The sequence below is a fragment of the Zeus faber genome (assembly GCF_960531495.2).
Source record: "Zeus faber genome assembly, chromosome: 2".
Classification (NCBI taxonomy): domain Eukaryota; kingdom Metazoa; phylum Chordata; class Actinopteri; order Zeiformes; family Zeidae; genus Zeus; species Zeus faber.
The window spans coordinates 1,751,155-1,771,063 of record NC_137189.1 but is presented as its reverse complement, the minus strand read 5'-3'; the positions used below and the strand labels follow the sequence as shown (position 1 = coordinate 1,771,063).

The window sequence follows — 19,909 nt, the reverse complement described above, 5'->3', positions numbered from 1 at the left end:
GCATGGGGGTATAAACTGTTCAGGGGTCTGGTTGTTTTTGTGGTGGCTGAAGCGCCTGCAGGAGGGAAAGAGTTTGAATATGTGGTGACCAGGGTGTGTTGGGTTGCTTTTTCCCAGCCCCTTTTCTAGAAATATTAATATTATCAACAAAATCAACAATGTGAAACAGATGTCACATTGCTGGAGCAAGCTGCCATATTAACAGGAACACTTGTATTGACTTGCGAATGTCTGTTGGCATTTTTGAGTTAAAAGATGGCTTGGAGGTCTTGTTAGGTGAAAAACTGCCACTGACAATCTTGCAACCACCTTGTATGAAACCTCGACGCATCTTACCCTTCCTTTTTTGTACATTTTGGATATATTTTAGCTATTTCTCTACAACTAAATGGAAGTTATCCTCTAAAAACGGCGACCGGAGTCCATAGCAACCCATAGCAATTGTCAAACTTCCGTATTCACGTATTCTTAAAAAAAAAAAAAAAAATATATATATATATATATATATATATATATATATATATATATATATATATATATATATATATATATATATATATATATATATATATATATATATATATGTGTGTGTATATATGTATATATGTGTGTGTGTATATATATTCAAGATTCAAGATTTTTATTTGTCACATACATATACATACTTTCATACTTGATGCAGTGAAATGTAATGCAACGCACCCGGTGATAGCACACATGTCCTAGGGAAAAAAGAAATAAAAGTAAAGAATTCCTTTCTAATAGACCGACTAACTGACTCCTAAAACGTAATAAGTAAGTTGAATACTTATAGAATAAAATAAAAATATATAGAATAAAATAAAATACAATAAAAATAAAATGAAATAAAATGGAATAGATAGAGGGAATATGCTTATGTATATACAGATATGTGCATTAAAGTGGCATGTGAATTAAAGTGGCATGGGAATGTGAATAGTGTGAGGTAGTGTTTGGGATAATACAGCACAGTATACAACAGTACGGCGCAGCAATACGGCATCACGAACAACCCTGAACAGTGACACAGTATGCGGTACAGTATGCTACATACAGTACAGTAAGGTAGTGGAGCCTATGTGTGTGGCTCAGTGAGGACCCCTGGTGAGGTCAGCATTGACCGTTCTAATGGCTTGCGGGAAAAAACTCAGTCTCAGTCTCTCTGTTCTCGCTGTGTGACTGCGGAGGCGCTTGCCTGACCGCAGCAGCTGAAACAGTCCGTTGTTGGGGTGATGAGGATCCTTCATGATCCTGCGGGCTCGTCTACTACACCTCCTGGTGTATAGCTCCTGCAAGGGGGGGGAGGGTAGTTCCAGTGGTACGTTCAGCTGAACGCACCACCCTCTGCAGGGCCCGCCTGTCCTGGGCAGTACAGTTCCCAAACCAGGCAGTGATGTTGCCTGTCAGGATGCTCTCCACTGCTCCAGAGAAGAAGGACTTGAGGATCCTCACTGAGACCCGGAATTTCCTCAGCTGCCTGAGGTGGTAGAGACGCTGCCTCGCCTTTCTCACCAGAGTGTCTGTGTGTACAGTCCATGTTAAGTCCTCTGTGATGTGGACTCCCAGATATCTGAAGCTGCTCACCCTATCGACAGAAGTCCCATTAATCCACAAGGGCGCGTGCGTCCTCGATTGTGATCCACGCCTAAAGTCCACAATCAGCTCCTTGGTTTTGCTGACGTTCAGGTGTAGGCTGTTGTCCTGGCACCAGAGTGACAGCCACCTCCTCGCGGTAGGCCTTCTCATCGCAGTCGGTGATCAGGCCCACGACTACGGTGTCGTCAGCAAACTTGATGATGGTGTTGGAGCTGGACCTGGCCACACAGTCATGTGTGTACAGGGAGTACAGTAGGGGGCTGAGGACGCAGCCCTGGGGGGATCCTGTATTCAGGGTGAGGGAGCTTGACATGTACTTCCCCACCTTGACCACCTGGGGGCGGCCTGTGAGGAAGTCCAGGATCCAGGTGCACAGCGGAGCATTCAATCCTAGCTCCAACAACTTGACAGCCAGTCTGGTGGGGACTATGGTGTTGAAAGCTGAACTATAATCAATGAACAGCATTCTCACATAGGCCCCCTTCTGGCCATCCAGGTGTGTGAGCGTGGTGTGCAGTACCTGGGAGACCACGTCATCCGTAGATCTGTTTTGCCGGTACGCGAACTGCAACGGGTCCAAGGTGCGGGGGAGGGAGGCGCAGATGTAATCCTTAATCATCTCTCGAAACACTTCATGACCACCGAGGTGAGGGCCACCGGACGGTAGTCATTCAGGCAGGTTGGAGAGGCCATCTTCGGGACAGGAACGACGGTGGACCTCTTGAAGCAGGACGGGACCACTGATTCAGCCAGGGAGATGGTGAATATTGTGGTGAACACCGGAGCTAGCTGGTTAGCACAGGTCTTCAGTACTCGCTCAGATATGCCATCTGGGCCCGCAGCTTTCCTGGTGTTCACCCGCATCAAAGCCCTCCTGACCTCGTGCACGGACACTGAGAGTGCGCGCTCATCCCCAGCGGTGTAACTCCAATTAGCCGGCGAGCTAGCGGTGTTGCTGCCAGACTCGAACCGCGCATAAAAGGAGTTCAGTTGGTTGGCCAGGGAGGCGTCCGCACTCGTGGCTGGGGAGGAGCTGCTCTTGTAGTTTGTTATTGTTCGCAGCCCCTCCCACAAGCGTCTTGTGTCCCCCCCGCTCCATCTGCAGCTCCACGGTGTCTCTGTACGTCCGTTTAGCATCCTTCACCGCCCTCCGCAGATGGTACGACGCCGCTTTGTAATTGTCCATGTTACCAGATACAAGTCCGTCGTTGTAAGCGGCCGTGCGAGCATTCAGAGCGCAGCGGATGGATTTATCAACCCATGGTTTCTGGTTTGGAAATATCCGAACTTTCACCGTGGGAACGATTTCATCCGCGAGCGTAGCCACAAAACTTACTACAACCTCCGTAAACTCGCTGACGTCACTTGAACTCGCTCGGAACACGTCCCAGTCTACGTCAGTCAGAGCGTCCTGAAGCGCAGCCTCTGATTGGTCCGTCCACCGCTTCACTTCCCTCGTCATCACCAGATCCCGCGCGATCAGAGGCCTGTAAACAGGAAGCAGCGAGATCGCGGCGTGAGCTGATCTGATATATATATATATATGTGTGTATATATATATATGTGTGTGTGTGTGTGTATATATATATACACACACATAATTAATTCCGCTGAGGCATATTTTGGGTGAAAATAATTCATATTAACACATTTTTGCTGTCACTATTATTAGACGTATTTTGATAGCATTCCTGGCGATAGAATTACCGTAATAACTGCATTTAGACTGTCTCCGTTGATCAGACCAAACTGGGCGGGCCACATAAAATGGAGCAGCATTGGTTAAGATCCCTGTTCATGGTGCTGCAAATTGTACATTTCTGCGTGCTCGGCGAATCAGGTACTGTAGTTCTTAAGTAAGGCAACTTATTTTGCTGATACCACTGCCAACGGTTTACAGCGTATGGTTTTCGTTTGCTCCCTCAAAACAAACGTGTGACGTTCCGAGTGATTCAACAGCCTGCTAGCTCGCTAAGCTAACGAGCTAGCTTTAGCTACCTTGCGTGTTTCTCAAACAGCGACAACTTTTAGGTGTAGCGTAGTGTAGATCTAGCTGGTAAAACATGTAACCCCACCCCCAAGGAAAATTTCCCCACACATACATGTGCATTAACTGTAATATATTGAAATAACAATGCAATTTGCTTCGTCAGTCTGCCATAGCCAAGCTGAAATTAATATTGCAACAAGGATTCTGACCAAGACTGCACACATGTCCCACATTTACATTTACATTTACATTTACATTACACATCACTCTGATGTCGGCTTCTCTACAACGTCTTCCTGTTCACAATTCAAAACCAAGGGATGGTCAAATCTTTGCTGCCCTGAGTTTCAGGTCAGCGAAGATGCATGATTCAAGCATTTCTGAAAGCCACACTGATACTTGCTGGCTTCTGACCAAGATAGATCGCTTTTTCCTGAGTCATTTTACTGTTTTTGTTTTTGTCTTAATTGTATATCTTCTAAAACTGTAGCTAAAACCCTGTGATATTGTGCCTCCAATTACCTGCATTGTAACCAATCCATGGGCTAAATATTGTAGGTATTCACATGGTTTACCATGAATAACTTGTGTGTGTTCTTGCAGGCACAGAATGGCAAAATCTTAGAATGAAAATTTCCAGGGCGACCGAGAAACATGCTCCATGCAGCTCAGTCAACTGTAGCTGTCATCTGAGGTGGGTTCAGTGTTGCTTATTTTTTTTTGTATTTCATTCTCGAAATTAAATTCAGCGAAATGTCATTCTCTAAATTAATGTGCACTTGGTAGAAAACAGGAACTAGACGCAACCATATTAATAAGGTTCGGCCTGGACAGTTAAAGGTACAAGTTAATATTTTTACTTACGTAGTGAAGTCACTTTAATTGTCAAGTGTGTGTGTGTGTGTGTGTGTGTGTGTGTGCGCAAAATGTTATGCTAAAAAACTGCAATAAATAAAAATAGCATCTCTGATCCAGCTTCAAACAGCCTAACTAGTACAATACATTTGAATCTTTTCCATATTTCTACTTTTAGTCGTCTCTCAAATTGCCGTTTAGAAACAAATTCATGGTTTAATCCTGGGGTAACTGATTCCAGGTACTGGAGTTCTTACTATTACTGTGCTGTACCTGCTTCAGATCCCCTTTTCAAATACTTCTGTTTGTCTTTTCAACTTTTTTTCTCTCAGTGTCATGCAAGATGACTTGCGGCCATTCAAACGGGGCATATCCGAAGACCTTATGGCGGCAACCATTCACCGGGGCGTCGGCACCCACTACCAAATTTTTGGGCACAAATTGTACAGGGAACACAACTGCATGTTTCCAGCAAGGTAAGGGAACCATAGTAGGTGATGAAGTTATAACCGTCCCATTCGTTCATTTGTAATGTTCATTCCTTTTTGTCTTCACAGACAATGCATAACACTTTATCAGTTGAGTATCTTAATTTCCCTCTGTACAGGTGCAGTGGTGTAGAACATTTCATCCTGGGGGTGATTGACAGGTTGCCAGATATGGAGATGGTGGTCAATGTGAGGGATTACCCACAAGTCCCAGGCTGGGTGCAGCCCATCTATCCTGTCTTCTCTTTCAGTAAGGTTAGCTTCAGAAACAGTAGAAAGCATAGAAACAACTTTAGCAAATAACACAAAGGATTGCATAGGATAAATATTTTTGTTAATCTACCTGTTTGTGTGTGTTTCTTTGAGAAGACTGCAGATTACCAGGATATCATGTATCCTGCATGGACATTCTGGGAGGGGGGTCCTGCAGTATGGCCCATTTACCCAACTGGATTGGGACGTTGGGACCTGATGAGGGATGAACTCAAAAAGTAAGGTGGACATCCCAGGATAGGGAAAAATATAACACGTATGGTGGCTTGAAACTGTCTCATTCGTGAATCATCTGTCAACAAAACTGTATAGACTACATTGCTCCTACTTAGGAATAAATGTGACTTCCTAAAAACAAACTTGCTTGCTTTACAATAGTGGTGTGCAAACTGTTGTTTCCACTGTGTACATCTGTGTATTGAGTGTAATGTTTTTGTCAGGTCTGCAGCACAGTGGCCTTGGAAGTCGAAAGAGTCTAAAGGATTCTTCCGAGGATCCAGGTGAGGTTCAAAAAGTTGCTGTTTTCAAAAGAATCTAGTGCCTTGGTCTTGGTTTTGGTTCATTTTAAGCACTTGGGTTCTGATGTAAATTATTTCCTGTTCTGAAAAGTTTGCACCAGTAGAGCAAACTATATTGCTATGTCGTGATTTTGTTCATAGTACATTATCAATTTTCTTGATGAATTCTTGTGTTCTTGATGAATTCTTGCGTTAAATTCTAGCATCCAAACCTCCATATTTCCCGCCAGTCTGATCAGTCTGTATTAATTTGATTTCGGTCGACAGGACCAGTCCGGAGCGGGACCCGCTGGTGCTGTTCTCCAGAGAAGACCCGGGGCTGTTTGATGTAGAGTACACCAAGAACCAGGCCTGGAAGTCGGAGAGGGTAGGTCATACGGAGCGCTCTGTCCATCACTTTGTTAAATCAACAATGTGGAAAAAGCTACAAAAACCCATTTTAGCCCTCTTTCTTTATCGGTTTGAATAATTTATTGTATTATGAGAGATGTAACCTTACAGATATTCTAAATATTGTTTTGATGAGTAATATATCTACTTGAGTTGAGGCATGTTTTATTTATTTTTTTTACTGATCCACATGACTGGATTTTCTTTCTGGTTGTAGGACACACTAGGAAGACCGCCTGCCAAGGAAATACCGTTGGTGGACCACTGTAAATACAAGTAAGAATTACTTCTATTTGAAGTCAATTTTCATGTGATATGTTCTCTTAAAGTGGTATTCTGTAAGATTGTTATGGATGCGGTTGCGGTTTCTAATGGATTTCTGAATTCTGGTACTTTTATTCTAATCCACCCAAATGTTATGGATTTCCTCTTTAGTGTGATTGTTATTCCATTTGACATCCCCAGGTCGAACCCCTTGCAGCTGTCAGACGCATGTTTATTTTGACATTTTTATCTGTGCTATTTTGGGTCTCAGGGTTAAAATCAGACTATTATTTAAATAAAATTTGACTACTAATCAACTATATTATGTTAAATAGTTGAAGGGGAGACTGAATTTATGTAATCTGAAGTTGTAGCGCAAGAGGATTCAATAACTTTCTTAGTTTCAAACAATTTTGGTTTACATAGTGCCTAATTGTATGACTCTCTGACAGTCCGCAATCTGCATTCCTTGCTAGATACCTGTTCAACTTCCGGGGTGTGGCGGCCAGCTTCCGCCTGAAGCACCTTTTCCTCTGCGGTTCGCTGGTGTTCCACGTGGGCGAGGAGTGGCAGGAGTTCTTCTATCCCCAGCTCCAGCCATGGGTCCACTACATCCCGGTCAAACAAGACCTCTCTGACGTCAGGTATCCCTGTTCAGCTTCAGCCTCCCACTGCCCTTAAGTGCGTGTTGACTAATAAACATATTTTTCTTTCCTGCCGATTCAGGGAGCTGTTGCACTTTGTTAAGGAAAACGATGCCCTTGCACAGGAGATCGCCGTAAGGTAAATTTTGCACACTATCACAGTGGCTCTGAGGTAGAACTTTAGTGTGAGACTTGCAGGTGCATCAAATCTGACATTCCAGTAATTACAACATACTAAGTACCTGTCCACACATAACCGAACAACATAGTCACATAACCCACATTATTATCTGGTCTTTCATTTAATTGATATGTCGTTTATTTTTTAAGTATTTTTCGGCCTGATATTCACTATCTGTAAGTAATTATTGTAAATGATTTAGCAATTGATCAGTGTTTATATTATTGTATAGATACTTCATTTTGTACTGTACATTCTGTAAAAACGATATTTATACCAACACTTGCTGCACTCATATCGACTGTACTGCCACTAAGCTCTTTAGCTAAGCATATTGCTCGCTTAGCACATTGCCTTTTAATTTACCTTTACCTTTTCTTGCTGTATATTTAATTTTTTAATTTGAGCTCTAACTCATTGTGGGCACAGTGCGCTAACTCATTATAAAACAAATTTCTCTTACATAAAAGTGTACTTGGCCAAAGAAAACAGGTTCGATTTTGATTATTTTTCCCACAGAGGACAGAAGTTCATCCTGGACCACTTGCGAATGGAGGACATCTCCTGTTACTGGGAGAGACTTCTCTCCGAGTTCAGTGGTCTTCTCAAGTACAAACCCCAGCAGAAGAGCAGCCACAACCATATTGTCCACAGAGTCGGCAAGACAGAGCTTTAACCATGGCCCACAATTTCAATCCGAGGGCATCTGTAGCGGAGAAGGAAGCAGTGTAGATGAATGTAATTACTGTTTCATTCACTGTCCACAGCAAGCAAAAGCAAAGTGTGTCTGAACATAAGGATCCACTTTGGGTAAAAAGAAAAACACTACACCTTCTGAAGCATATGGGGACACTTCATTGGGCAATCCTATTGATAACTGTCTGAATGGAAATAGTTTTACTAGAACAAGTTGGTCAATGTGAGAGTGTGTGCGTCTTCCACCCAACACACAATCTTTCATTATTTGATGTAACTTTCATCACCTCTATTATTAAACTTTTTTTTTTTTTCCCCTTCAAGGGATGCTGCAAAAGCTGGTATAAATCATTTTATTAATTTACTACCCGGCCCAGGGCTGGCCTGGCATAGATACTGTACACGGTTAAGGGCCACAACCCCTAGGCGAGGGAGGGGCACACGATCAAGGGTAGGGGCTGCACGATGCTCTCCTCTTCAAGGGGCTTTTGGAGTAATGTGTCTTTATTTGTGTGTTCTGTGCCACACCTTAAACCCCAACTTAAGCTATGGTTTGATAACTTAAACTGTCAAGTTTTTTCCCACCAAGGCAGTCATGTGTTTTGTTTGTTTATGAATTAAGAAGAAGAATCATTTTATTTATCTTAAAAGTGCAATGCATTCACCATCATGTATGCAGGGGATGGTGGCCAAACACATGCAGGGAGTGGTGATTGAAGACATTTAGCCTTTACATTTCTCCCATCCTTGCTGTCTTCCAAGTTCAAGGGCAACCAGGAACAGTGGGAAGCCCTCACTTCAGCGGTGTCCTTGGACCAATTCCAGATGATTGATTCAGTTTGTCAACAGGACAGGAAAGCGCTCTGCGTGCTTTTAATTGGGGTCCTTTTTTATGTTGGAGGAGAACCATATGAGCACAGGGAGAACATGCAAACTCCGCACAGGAAGGCCCCCAAACCGGAGATAACTCACCTGGACACTGTGCTAACGGGCCAGGCGGGAGTCAAACCCAGGACTTTCTTGCTGTGAGGTAGCAGTGTAAGCACCATGCCACAAAGTATTTAAGATTAGTTCACTTACAAAAAATACCAAAGGTAACCAAATGAGGACATTCAAGCGTTCTCTGTGCCTTTATGTTTGCAGGAAATCAGTATTGCTGATTTTTTATTTTATTTTTTTTTTTAAATGAATGGAATACATCATTCAAGAAACACTGATGCTGGGGATTTTCTGTCGCGTTCAGAACATACATTTGTGTTTCCACACTGCCTTCTACTGGGCAGCTACTATTTCTATAGCAAAGCTCCATTCATTTTGTTGTCATTTTCTGTTTAGTGACTCCATCAGCTGTCTTTCACAAATATGGCTGTATCTTCCTTATTTTACTCAAACATACACACACTGGAAACATAGGAAGTGCATTAATTAGGAGCCATTTAAGCCATTTTGACAAGTCTGTATAGAAGTTGGTGATCGGGTTTGATATTGAATATGTTCTAGTATTAAAATAATGTCAGATGTCATTTTTTAAAGTCTTTGTTTTTCCATTACTTAACTGTATATTCGAGGTGGGAGTGCACCAAATTTTTTTTTTTTCAAGATACAGTAGCGTACAGATTACTCATTCTTGCTGTTTCAAGCTCTAAGATTTTATGTTGCAACCACAGTATGACCAACAGTGGTTACCTTGTGATTGGGTTTTTTTCCCTTTGGTTTGAGTAGGGACTAAAGTACGTGTACATACATGCACAATATCAGTGCTTTCTTAGTTCTAGACAAGGTACATTATTCCATTTGATGACAAAATTGTTGATTTCTTTGAGGGCCTACTGCCAGTTATATTTTAAATGCACTTTGTATTATTATTGAACATGCTGGCTCATAAACTATTCTCCAGTTCCATCTTGAAACATACTTAACTTGTGTGCTCTTTGGAATTCATATTTAGATCTCTGCAGTTTGGCTTCACTAGGTTACGGCGAGAAGGTTCTGGGTTCAAAACCAACCTTTCTATATGAAGATTGCATGTTCTTCCCATGTTCACGTGGATTACTTCCCACATTGTTATACACTCTAAATAAAAATTAGGAATAAAGAGCTCATAAATCTACAGTATTTATTTTCAATTAAATGGGCTGGGCTGGGCTGGGCTGGGCTGGCCTGGGCTTCGCTCCTGAGGTCCACCACCTCCACTGTCTTCAGAGCATCGGGCTGTACCTGGAAGCCAGGCGGTCAACCTCCCATCTGTAAGCAGACTTATCACCCTCAGAGATGAGTCCAATGAGCATGGTGTCGTCTGCAAACATCAGGAGCTTGACAGATCGGTGCCTGTATGTGCAGCAGCTGGCAAACAATGAGAAGAGAAGGGATGGAAGAGGAGGTCTTGTGGACGCCGGTGACATGCTTTGCCAGCTTCACATGCTCCTGTCCGTCAGGAAGTCGGCGACTCACCTGCAGGTGGAGTTTTGCACGCTTAGCTGGGAGAGCTTGTCTGGGAAGAGTTGGGCTGAAAGGGTTGAATGTGAAGGTGGAGTCCACAAACAGGATCCTGGTATAGGTTCCGGGAGAGGCCAGATAGTAAAGGATGAAGTGGAGGGCCATTGACTGCATCATTGATACACCTGTTGGTTCTGTATGCCAACTGCAGCGAGTCCAGGAGGGGGTTGGTGATGGACTTGAGGTGGGATAGCATAAGGCGCTCAAAAGTCTTAATTTCTACAGTGATCAGAGTGACGGGTCCATAGTCATTAAGACCTGTAATCCTTGGCTTTTTGGAAGCGGGGACGACGGAAGAGGCTTATGAAACAGGCTGGCCTCCAGTGAGGTATCAGAAGTGTCAGTGTGAACACCGGACAATTGATCTGCACAGTGTTTCAGTGTAGAGGGGGAGACAGCATATGCTTCAGCTGCATTGCAGGGGTTCTGTAACCTAAATTTAAATAATCTGTTAAAATCGCTCTGCAGAATAGAGAGAGAGGGAGTCTTTGATGATGGTTTTGCTGAGGGGACTTGGAGGTGTGCTCCATTTGCCTTTCAAAACAACAATAGAAAGCATTCAGCTCATTTGCGAGCTGGAGGTCAATAATTGAGTTGGAAGGTTTAGGTTTATAATTTGTGATCTGCTGCAGTTCTTTCCAGACTGAAGCAGAGTTGTTGGCATAGAATTTCTGTTCCAGCTTCTCAGAATACAACCGTTTTGCTTCCCTCATCTTGCCAAACGTGTATTTTGCTACATTATACACTTCCCCGTCTCCAGTCTTGAATGCCTCCCCTATCCAAACGTGGCTGCCTGCGTTTAGACATCGTTGTTATTATTGCTATTATTATTATTATTATTATTATTATTGTACATTGTAATAACTCACTCAGATGCTGTGACTTTGTCTATCAGCTTCAGAGTATTCATAAGGAAGTCATGCCGGCCAGTCGTGAGAAAACAGCACAGGGAGGGAACCACCATATTTCCATACACAAATTCCATAGACAATTTTATCATCAAATTAATATTTCATTTTAAGTAAGTATTTACAATAAATTATGAAGTGATTAAGAAAATAATGTGGAATTTAATTAAACAACTACAAATGCTGGGATACGTTTAAAAATATTTTTTAGTTGATGCGAAAGCAGAAGCGAGGGAGAGAGAATACTTTGCCTGGCTGCATGCACGGTCCTCCACCGCTGTGTAGCACGATTCTCAAATCTTACACATTTAACTGTCAACGATAGCCGAGGTCGGCGGTCAGCGACGTCGGACACCTTTCTCTCCCAAAGACACATACACCGGCGTGATTAACGCTGTTGCTGGCTCGCGGCCTTAGCACCTGCACAACAAGGCGCTGTTAAACGCTCATCTCGCTGTGTATCGGTAAGTTTATTGTCTGAGTTAGCTAAAAAAAAAAAACCTGCTAGCATGCTAACCAAGCTAACAGCTAACATGTTTTGTCAGTTTATGTAACGCATGGGGCGCTGCATTGGATCGTGTACGCAGTCAGTGGACCAAACAAGTCATTTCATAAAATGACATTTGAGATTATTTGTACATATAAAAACCGAAAAATAGAAAAATAAAACGAGTGGTACTCAAGTCCGCTTTTAGTGGACGTAAAAGCAGGACAGAGATTCTCAAACTTGAGGAAGCGGCCACACGGGGGTGTATTTGAGATGATAATTTCTAAGATTTATATGTATTTATTTACAAATAGGTTTACAATTTAAAATATTTTTTATGTAATCCCATTTTATATAAATATATAGTTAATTAAAAATAGCTAAGTAGGTTTTAAATGTATATCCATGATGAAGCCATCATCCATTTCATTGATATAAACGAATTAATTTTCTATTAGCACTGTTAGCAAGAGGCTTTTGGATTCGAATCCAACCTCAGCCTTTCTGTGTGGCGTCTGCATGTCCTCCCCATTTCCACGTGGGTTTCCTCTGGGTTTCCCAGTCTCCCCCAACCCAAAAGAAGACACTCAATAGTCTTGAGTGGACCTGGAGTTCCCGGCAAGATATGATATGTAGGATAGGCAAATGCAGAGAACTATGTATACAAAATAAGTCAAATATTCAATTCATATCATCAATTTTGAATGTCGGGCCCTGAAAACAGGATCATGGGTCAACAACGTGTTCTTGCTCTCTTGCAGTTAAACTTTCACATGTGCAGGGGAGTTTCTATACATTATAACAAAAGATGGCAAGTCATCATATATCTAAAACCAGTCAGTGATGGATGATCCTGTGGATCCATCATGTTGCCCCCACTTTAATATGTGTGCCTCATACACCAATATGTGATAGAGCAACATTATTTCACAGCTGTTAATTCGGGCAGCGTCGCACAAGCAGTTTATTTTTGTTAGCTTGAGGGCCAATTCCTCTTTTTTGGGGGTGGGTTATTCGCGAAAGCTGCATCAACTGCAACATCTTCCCAACCATCAGCAGTCTGGCTCATGCTTCTCCGCAGTGGCGCCAGTGAAGCGTAATGGATCCGGAACAAGGCAGAGCTGGCCGAGCCTTGAGACGGCAGTCGTGTTCTGCTCCCGAGGGCATGCTCAGCTCCGGGCTACTGCAGGGCTTTGTCCAGAGCGCCAGGCCCTCGTCCTTCTGCTTCCTACTCCCTAGGGTCCATGCGGCTGATGTGGCCTCGGCCGAGCGCGCACAGATGTCATCGTCCTCCTTCACTTCCCCCCCGCCTGGTCCGACACCCATTGCCAGCACCGTGCCGAGTTGCTTGGTCAAGCCACAGTTTCCAGTAACGGGTTTGGATCGCATCAAGGACCTTTTTGACACAGAGTTAGTAATTACTCCATTTATTGACAATTCCTTTCTGATGTTGCATTAATATTTTTACAGAAAACATTGTGCTTTGTGCAAATTTCTTTTTCTGTTTTTTTAAGAATTAAAATGTAAAAGTTGACCCCTGACTCTTGTCACCTCTATGTCGGCTCATCATTTTTTCTGCCTTGTAATGCTGATTTTCTGAATTATGTGATTTATTATGTAATGTGATCTTTAAGGAGCTTGCATTGCAGGAAGTGACCAATTAAATATTTGATCTACTGTAACTCAAAGCGTGTGTGTGTGTGTGTGTGTGTGTGTGTGTGTGTGTGTGTGTGTGTGTGTGTGTGTGTGTGTGTGTGTGTGTAAAATATTGACAACGTCAAATATTTGATTTTTACAGATACAGTGATATTTATGATTTGGCAATATTTTGAAGATGGTTATTGGTGCTTTCTTAAAATATTTACGCGCAGTAGTATATGCAGATATTTGAGAAGTAGTCATCAGTATTGATTATGACCAAGTAGATACAGGAATTGATCAGGAGAGCTGAAACAGTCTAAAAAGTTCACAAAATTGCATTACATTACTGTAACACAGCTTTAAAGACAACATTTAACTATATTATGATAAGCAAAACCCCAGACAATATCTAGTCATTATTATTATTATTATTATTATGGTCTATAGTGGCAATTCAGCAGTCTGAATAATGAGTGCTGCTTGTTAATAATGACAGTTGCAATGGTATTCAGGTCCCTCCCTTCATTCTGCCTCTATGTTCCCCTTAACGCTTGTGCACACATCTTGTTACATGACAAAGACTTCAATCCAACCTCTCATTCACCATCTCATTTAATTTTTATTAACAACTAAATAGGCCATTTGTCGGGTATATAATTTGCTACGCTGTTTAAGTTTTAGCTACATTGTTGTGTACATTTCATCTTGATGGAAGCTCTTAAACTAGGCATAGTAGTTATGAAGTAATTTCAAATCAACAATCTGTCATTGTATTCATTTAATTAGCAAGTAGTTATGTAATAAGTGGGATAAATTGCCGTCAGCCAGTCATTACTGCAAAATAACTCCCTTCAGAGTGACACATGCTGAACACCCTCTTAGGGGTTAATTTTTCAATAAGGTCCGGCTGGCTGCACATTATTCTGGACTGATTAAAAAAAAAATAATAAAAAATAAATAAAAAGAGTTTAAAGTAGATTGAGAATCCCTTACCCTATTTCAATCCAGTTTATTCATAATTGATTTCAGTCCTTTAAGAAACATAATCCTGGTATAGCAGTTTCCTCATTGAAACATTATTTCATTGTAGTATATCACAGAGTTACCCTGAGGAGCTGACCAGTGTGCTAAAGAGTGGTGTAACTGCTGCCTTCGTTGGTTTAATCTATGGAGGACTCCCGGCAGCACAGCACGCCAAGCAGAGGTATATCCAGCTCAGCCAAGCAGAGCTCTACTCCAGTCAAGTGGAAGCTGTGGTGAGTTGAATGTGTTTAGATCTGCCTGCTTGCAAGAATCTGCCATTTTCTGTGTGTATTTATGCTTCTACATCTTTGCACGTGCCCCTGTATTTGAGCTATAGCTTCCCTTAGTTTAAGACCCATCTTGCAGGACTTAGGCTGGTTTTGTGGTGAGTCCGACAATCGACAACAAAGCAAGTCTCATTAGGAGGCCAGAGTTGATGAGTAGGATAATCTGGAGTTATTGGAACTGGGCTTTTAACTAAGTAAATAAGTTATGTGTGTGAAATAATGACGTTATTAATGTTGGGTGTGACCATATTCACTATCAATAAATCTCCTTTTATATTCAGTATATTTTTTCATTTGTATGCACTTTGCAAACACTAAATAAAGGACATTTTAAACTCCCATTCATTGAAAATGGTAAATGTCTGGCTGCGCAAACTACTTGCTGTTGTATGGGAGACAGAGGTCATTTTTTCCATCATGTTTTGAGATGCAATATTTACACGCATGCAGTACGACAGCCACCAGATGCTGGTTTCCAACAGTCTGGTGCATTTTCGGGATCAGTGTAAAGGCGGCTTTAGTTAAGAGAAATTGCAGCACTGAAATGAGTAATGTCTTTATTGTTTTCTCCCAGCGCTCAGCCCATAACGCAGCCATCCGGGGGTTCGTGAGGTATGGCTGGAGGTGGAGTTGGAGAGTTGCTGCATTCGTCACATTGTTCAAGTGAGCAACAAATAACATCAGAGTTTGATCTTGGATACTTATCACAAGTGGGGACAGATTGTGTTTTAAATTCAAGCAGACTGTCAGATAATCACCAAGGTTAACTTCACATGCTTCCTGTCTCTTTTTCCTTATCTTACTGTCTGTAGTTCGTTGAGCACAGGCCTGTCGGTGTATAGGGATAGCAACGTGCTCAGCCATTATGCTGCAGCGGGAGGTAAGTTATGGTATCTGTACAGTTTTATCAATCATAATATCTTAAATGGAACCAGTGCTGAGAGAACAGCTTCAGCCAACTGGTGCACAATTTAGTTCAAGTTGAGTCTTGGGGTCTGGTTGGGTTGAGGTCTTGAGTGACCGCGATGGCAGATGACAATACGATCAGATTTGATCGAGCCTTGCATACAGTTTTTCCAGATATTTTTTAGGGCAATTGTAGAAAGGGGGAAACATACTAGTGTCCTTTTTCGACTTTGAATCTTTGTCATTAAACAGTGTATTAGCATTATATTTTGATTAGACTGTATTAGATGTTTGCATTGTTTGGTTTTAATGATTTTTATTATATTTTATCATGATTCCTCCCTGATGAGGCTGCAGACATTTTGTATTGATTTTAAGTATTTAGTCCCCTGTAGATCAACTTTTCTCATTTAAGTGTGTGTGTGTGTGTGTGTGTGTGTGTGTGTGTGTGTGTGTGTGTGTGTGTGTGTGTGTGTGTGTGTGTGTGTGTGTGTGTGTGTGTGTGTGTGTGTGTGTGTGTGTGTGTGTGTAGCGGTCACTGGAGGCCTTTTCAGACTCAACCTGGGCTTACGCGGACTGGTCGCAGGGTCGGTCATTGGAGGCATCTTGGGGTAAGATGAGCTTTGCATTGAAGAGTCAAGTCATTTTCATGAGTTAGGGCCCACATAACAACATAAGAGCAACATTTCCACATAACTCTCAACAACAGTCTGGTAAGGTGAATTAAAAATGTTATTTGAAGCCCTAGATATACACACACACACACACACACACACACACACAAAAACATGTGGTATTATAAATCTCATCTTGCCTGTGCACAGTTGTGGTTAGCACATGGATGAGTGAAGGGAGTGTGAATCTCCATTTTCTGCATTTATGCCTGTGTGGATGAGAAGAGGGAGCATGCTGTCAGCCAGCTGCGGCCCTCCCAGCAACCCTGTTTCCCAGCTGCACCCAAACCCCTACCACACCCCCACCCCTGCCCCTTTCTGCCCCCACCCCCTCTAACCTCCATTGCCCCTGTGCTCTGTGCCAGGGGGGCTCATGTGCACCGCAGAGGGCTGTGTTCTGGCTATTCTGATGTTCTGAGGCGGGCCATGGCAGCAGCTGCCCCTGTCCATTTGTACCACATCCGTTATTCTGCCCTATTGGGTATCTGGTCCCAGTGTCTCCACCACTCAGAGTAGCACAATGTGACCCAGTCTCACCTTTTCTTCACTTTCCTCTCTATGTTGTCCTGTATTATAGAGTTGTCACAATTTGAAGCCAATGTTAGAAATGTGGATTTGTTACTTTTTCCATCAACCGCATTGAGGCAAATTAACTGTCTACCAAATTTCTATGTTCCAATGTTAAATGTCAGTACTCTCTACTTTTCATAAGGTTGGTGTGCATTATTACTCCATCACAGGGTTGTACTTTGACTACTTATACAATGTTGTGGTGTGTAATGTGCAGTGAAAAAGGCTAACCTTTTTATTTCAGTGAAAGTCAAATACCCTGATGCAAAATTTAGTCTAGTAAAACTGGAAGTACCATGTTGATATTTCCACTTACTATTACTTACTCTTAGTAGTATTAAAAATATTACATTTTAAAAGTAAAGGTACTTGTCATTGAGTGCCCTGGTTATATAGAGCCAGTTGCAGGATATACTATAGGTATATAGTACTATAAGTGTACAATATAAGTACTACTGTACCTTTTTCGCTCAGATGAGTGCTTGTGCATATCTTGATTACAATCACAGTTTAATCTCTCAGGGGCCCATGGAGGTCTCAACCCTGCCCAGCTTTTGGGTTTTGTATCTGGATATCTACCACTTAAATTTAGAGTGGAATCTTTTTCTGCCACCAAAAATTTTGTCCATTGTGGTAGAAGAGTGAAATAGTAATGATAATAGTATAGTTAAATTAATTTCCCCCTGGGATTATTAAAGTATTTCTGATTCTGATTCTGAAATGTTTACTTCTACTTTCCATCACATCATTCTACTCTTACTGTTATGGTTATTAACAAGGATGGTCCCGCTCTGCTCAGGCTTCCTGCAGGAGTCTTCATTGCCGCCACACAGACAGTTTCTGGGGAAAATATGAGGGAGCGAAGACGACGAGAACGCCGGGAACTATATGAGCTCAAACTTGCAGAATGGTACGGCAGCAAACTTTGACATGTTGGTGTTTTTTTGCATGCCTTTTACAGCCTCAAAAGTTCTACTGCAAACCAAAATATAACTTGTGCAATAACTGCAATATATTGTTATATTGTAGCAATACTGTAATAACATTGTAGATGCTGTACTAATTTAGGAATAACATAGTAACTTATTCATTGTTATTCATGCCTGTATTGTACACATTTGTTCATCCTGTATGTCATCCATACTTATATTTTATACCTACAGTTATGCTACTCAACCATAGTGCCACTTAGCCCCAGCTATTGCCTCTTAATTTAACCTCTGCATAGAATTTCATTTTGCATATTCTGTATATTTTTGTATATTTGGCTTTTTTTAGACGGTTAAAAGTTGTATGCTTTTTTGCATTTCTCATACTATGTACGTTTACCTGGCTGAATAAACAGATTCTGATTCGGAAAAATGTAGGTGCAGGCTAGACACTTTTTTTGTTCCCAAGTAATTGGTTTATTTTCCCTTAACTCGTGAAGGCACGCCCGTCTGCAGCTGACGGATGATCTGATCGGTGATCTGAGTGTCAGTGTCCAAACAAAACAGACGGACATGGACCTGCAGAGAATCCAGGAATTGCTGAGCCTCCCACCGAACAAAGATTTGGAGCAGGATTCCAAGAGCTAATGACAGTACAATTTATTTTCAAAAAGAACAATGATCAAGAGACACTTTCAGATATGCACATAGGTGCAGGAATCCTCACAACTATAGGGAAAAGCCTGAACTTTGGTTTATGAACTGTTGATACTGTGTATGTTCTTGTTTAATGTAATCAACAAAGGAAAATAAATGGGAATCTCTGTAAATGAATTTTAATCTCCCCACCCTCTCTCCAAAACAGTTAATTGCCAAGCAAGTTTCTTAGTACCTGACAGTGAAATAATATATTCTGAATTTGTCATGTTGTATGAATATGGAGAAGAGTGCTGCTTAAGAAAATCCTAATTGTCATGCCAACTTGCATATAGATATGCAGACAAATCTCATTTATACTGGATTAGTGATTATAATTATTTAAGATACATATGTTGACTAGCGACCACATTTTACGATTTTAAGAGAGCTTGAACCTAGTCATACTTTATTGATACTGATATTTTAAACCCTTTTCACTTCAGCCAAAATCACTTAAGTTGCCCGGAAACACACACGTTCAAGACTTAACATGTTTCAGTTTTGCTGTGCACAAACCTTCATTAAACCTGATGTTTATGACAAAAAAGTAAAATCCTATAATGCTTCAGCTCTTGGTGTTTTATGTTCTTGTACATTTTTTTAAATTGATGGTTAAAAAGGCTGATGTTTGGCTGTAATACAAACCTCAGTATCAGTCATTTCATGATATTTTTGGGATAACTATTGAACTATTGTTACTTTCATTAGATATACACACCAGAAATATTTGCGAAACAATCATTTGTAATGTGTATTTTATGACCAGGCAGGGAGAGGCATTAATTAGAACAGTATGCAGTTCAGTGAATTGTGTTACTTAACTACATTGCTGCCTGAAAGACATTTAACCTTTTTTTATCTATTAAAAAAAACCTTTTAAACTAAATTGCAATATTACGATAACCAAAATCCCAGACTCCCATAATACAATATTGATATTATGTAGGCCTATCGGCCAGTGCTGTACTAGAGCTTCATGAAATGATCTACTTGTCCTCCATGCTTTTGGATGTCAACATCCTTTTGAGAAATTGTTGCCAGATTTATTCTGAAGTGCAATTTCATGATCACAGGTTCATTCTGCTTCATGTGTTTGATGTATAACAGTTAACTAGATGCCGCCCCCACCTTTCCATATCTGTATCTGTACTGTTCTTGTCAACATCGCCTCCCAGGCTTTTCAGCAAGTAGGTCAAAAATGGGTTTGGCCCTTGGTGTAAACAAGATGCAACACAGCAGCAGCTGAGGCCCGTTGTACAGCACCTCTGATGTGCAGATGGACACCCAGTCGAAAGGGGAAATGCAGAAGAATCCCATCAGTTCTCACCATACTCATCCTCACTGACAAAAGGCTCTGTTGAAGACTGATGAAA

General features: G+C 41.6%; 2 protein-coding genes across 3 annotated transcripts; both read left to right on the top strand.

The window, feature by feature from the left end:
* Positions 1-3,333: 3,333 nt before the first annotated feature.
* Positions 3,334-9,916, top strand: poglut1 (protein O-glucosyltransferase 1). Of its 2 annotated transcripts, none has more exons than XM_080024202.1 (11): positions 3,334-3,457; positions 4,211-4,301; positions 4,795-4,938; positions 5,070-5,205; positions 5,320-5,441; positions 5,664-5,723; positions 6,009-6,108; positions 6,349-6,407; positions 6,872-7,039; positions 7,122-7,178; positions 7,740-9,916. In XM_080024202.1, exons 1-11 carry the CDS (start codon positions 3,385-3,387, stop codon positions 7,894-7,896), a joined length of 1,167 nt encoding a protein of 388 aa, XP_079880328.1. In that variant the 5' UTR covers positions 3,334-3,384; the 3' UTR covers positions 7,897-9,916. The 2 variants fall into 2 exon arrangements, with proteins under 2 accessions (XP_079880328.1, XP_079880329.1); XM_080024203.1 differs by lacking the exon at positions 3,334-3,457 and adding an exon at positions 3,638-3,958.
* A 1,729-nt stretch (positions 9,917-11,645) lies between these two features.
* Positions 11,646-19,091, top strand: timmdc1 (translocase of inner mitochondrial membrane domain containing 1). The gene is made up of 8 exons (XM_080024617.1): positions 11,646-11,784; positions 12,889-13,217; positions 14,539-14,704; positions 15,333-15,421; positions 15,571-15,638; positions 16,197-16,275; positions 17,708-17,818; positions 18,338-19,091. The coding sequence occupies exons 2-8, from the start codon at positions 12,907-12,909 to the stop codon at positions 18,483-18,485; spliced, it is 972 nt and encodes a 323-aa protein (XP_079880743.1). The 5' UTR covers positions 11,646-11,784; positions 12,889-12,906; the 3' UTR covers positions 18,486-19,091.
* Positions 19,092-19,909: the final 818 nt, after the last annotated feature.

What these genes read in the sequence shown, in the direction of transcription:
- poglut1 (XM_080024202.1), top strand. Translation starts at nt 3,385, where the DNA reads ATGGAGCAGCATTGGTTAAGATCCCTGTTCATGGTGCTGCAAATTGTA. An exon ending in GGATTCTTCCGAGGATCCAG is followed by an intron (nt 5,724 to 6,008) that starts GTGAGGTTCAAA and finishes TTCGGTCGACAG; the next exon opens with GACCAGTCCGGAGCGGGACC. An exon ending in GTGGACCACTGTAAATACAA is followed by an intron (nt 6,408 to 6,871) that starts GTAAGAATTACT and finishes ATTCCTTGCTAG; the next exon opens with ATACCTGTTCAACTTCCGGG.
- timmdc1 (XM_080024617.1), top strand. Translation starts at nt 12,907, where the DNA reads ATGGATCCGGAACAAGGCAGAGCTGGCCGAGCCTTGAGACGGCAGTCG. An exon ending in GCATTCGTCACATTGTTCAA is followed by an intron (nt 15,422 to 15,570) that starts GTGAGCAACAAA and finishes TACTGTCTGTAG; the next exon opens with TTCGTTGAGCACAGGCCTGT. An exon ending in GAGCTCAAACTTGCAGAATG is followed by an intron (nt 17,819 to 18,337) that starts GTACGGCAGCAA and finishes TAACTCGTGAAG; the next exon opens with GCACGCCCGTCTGCAGCTGA.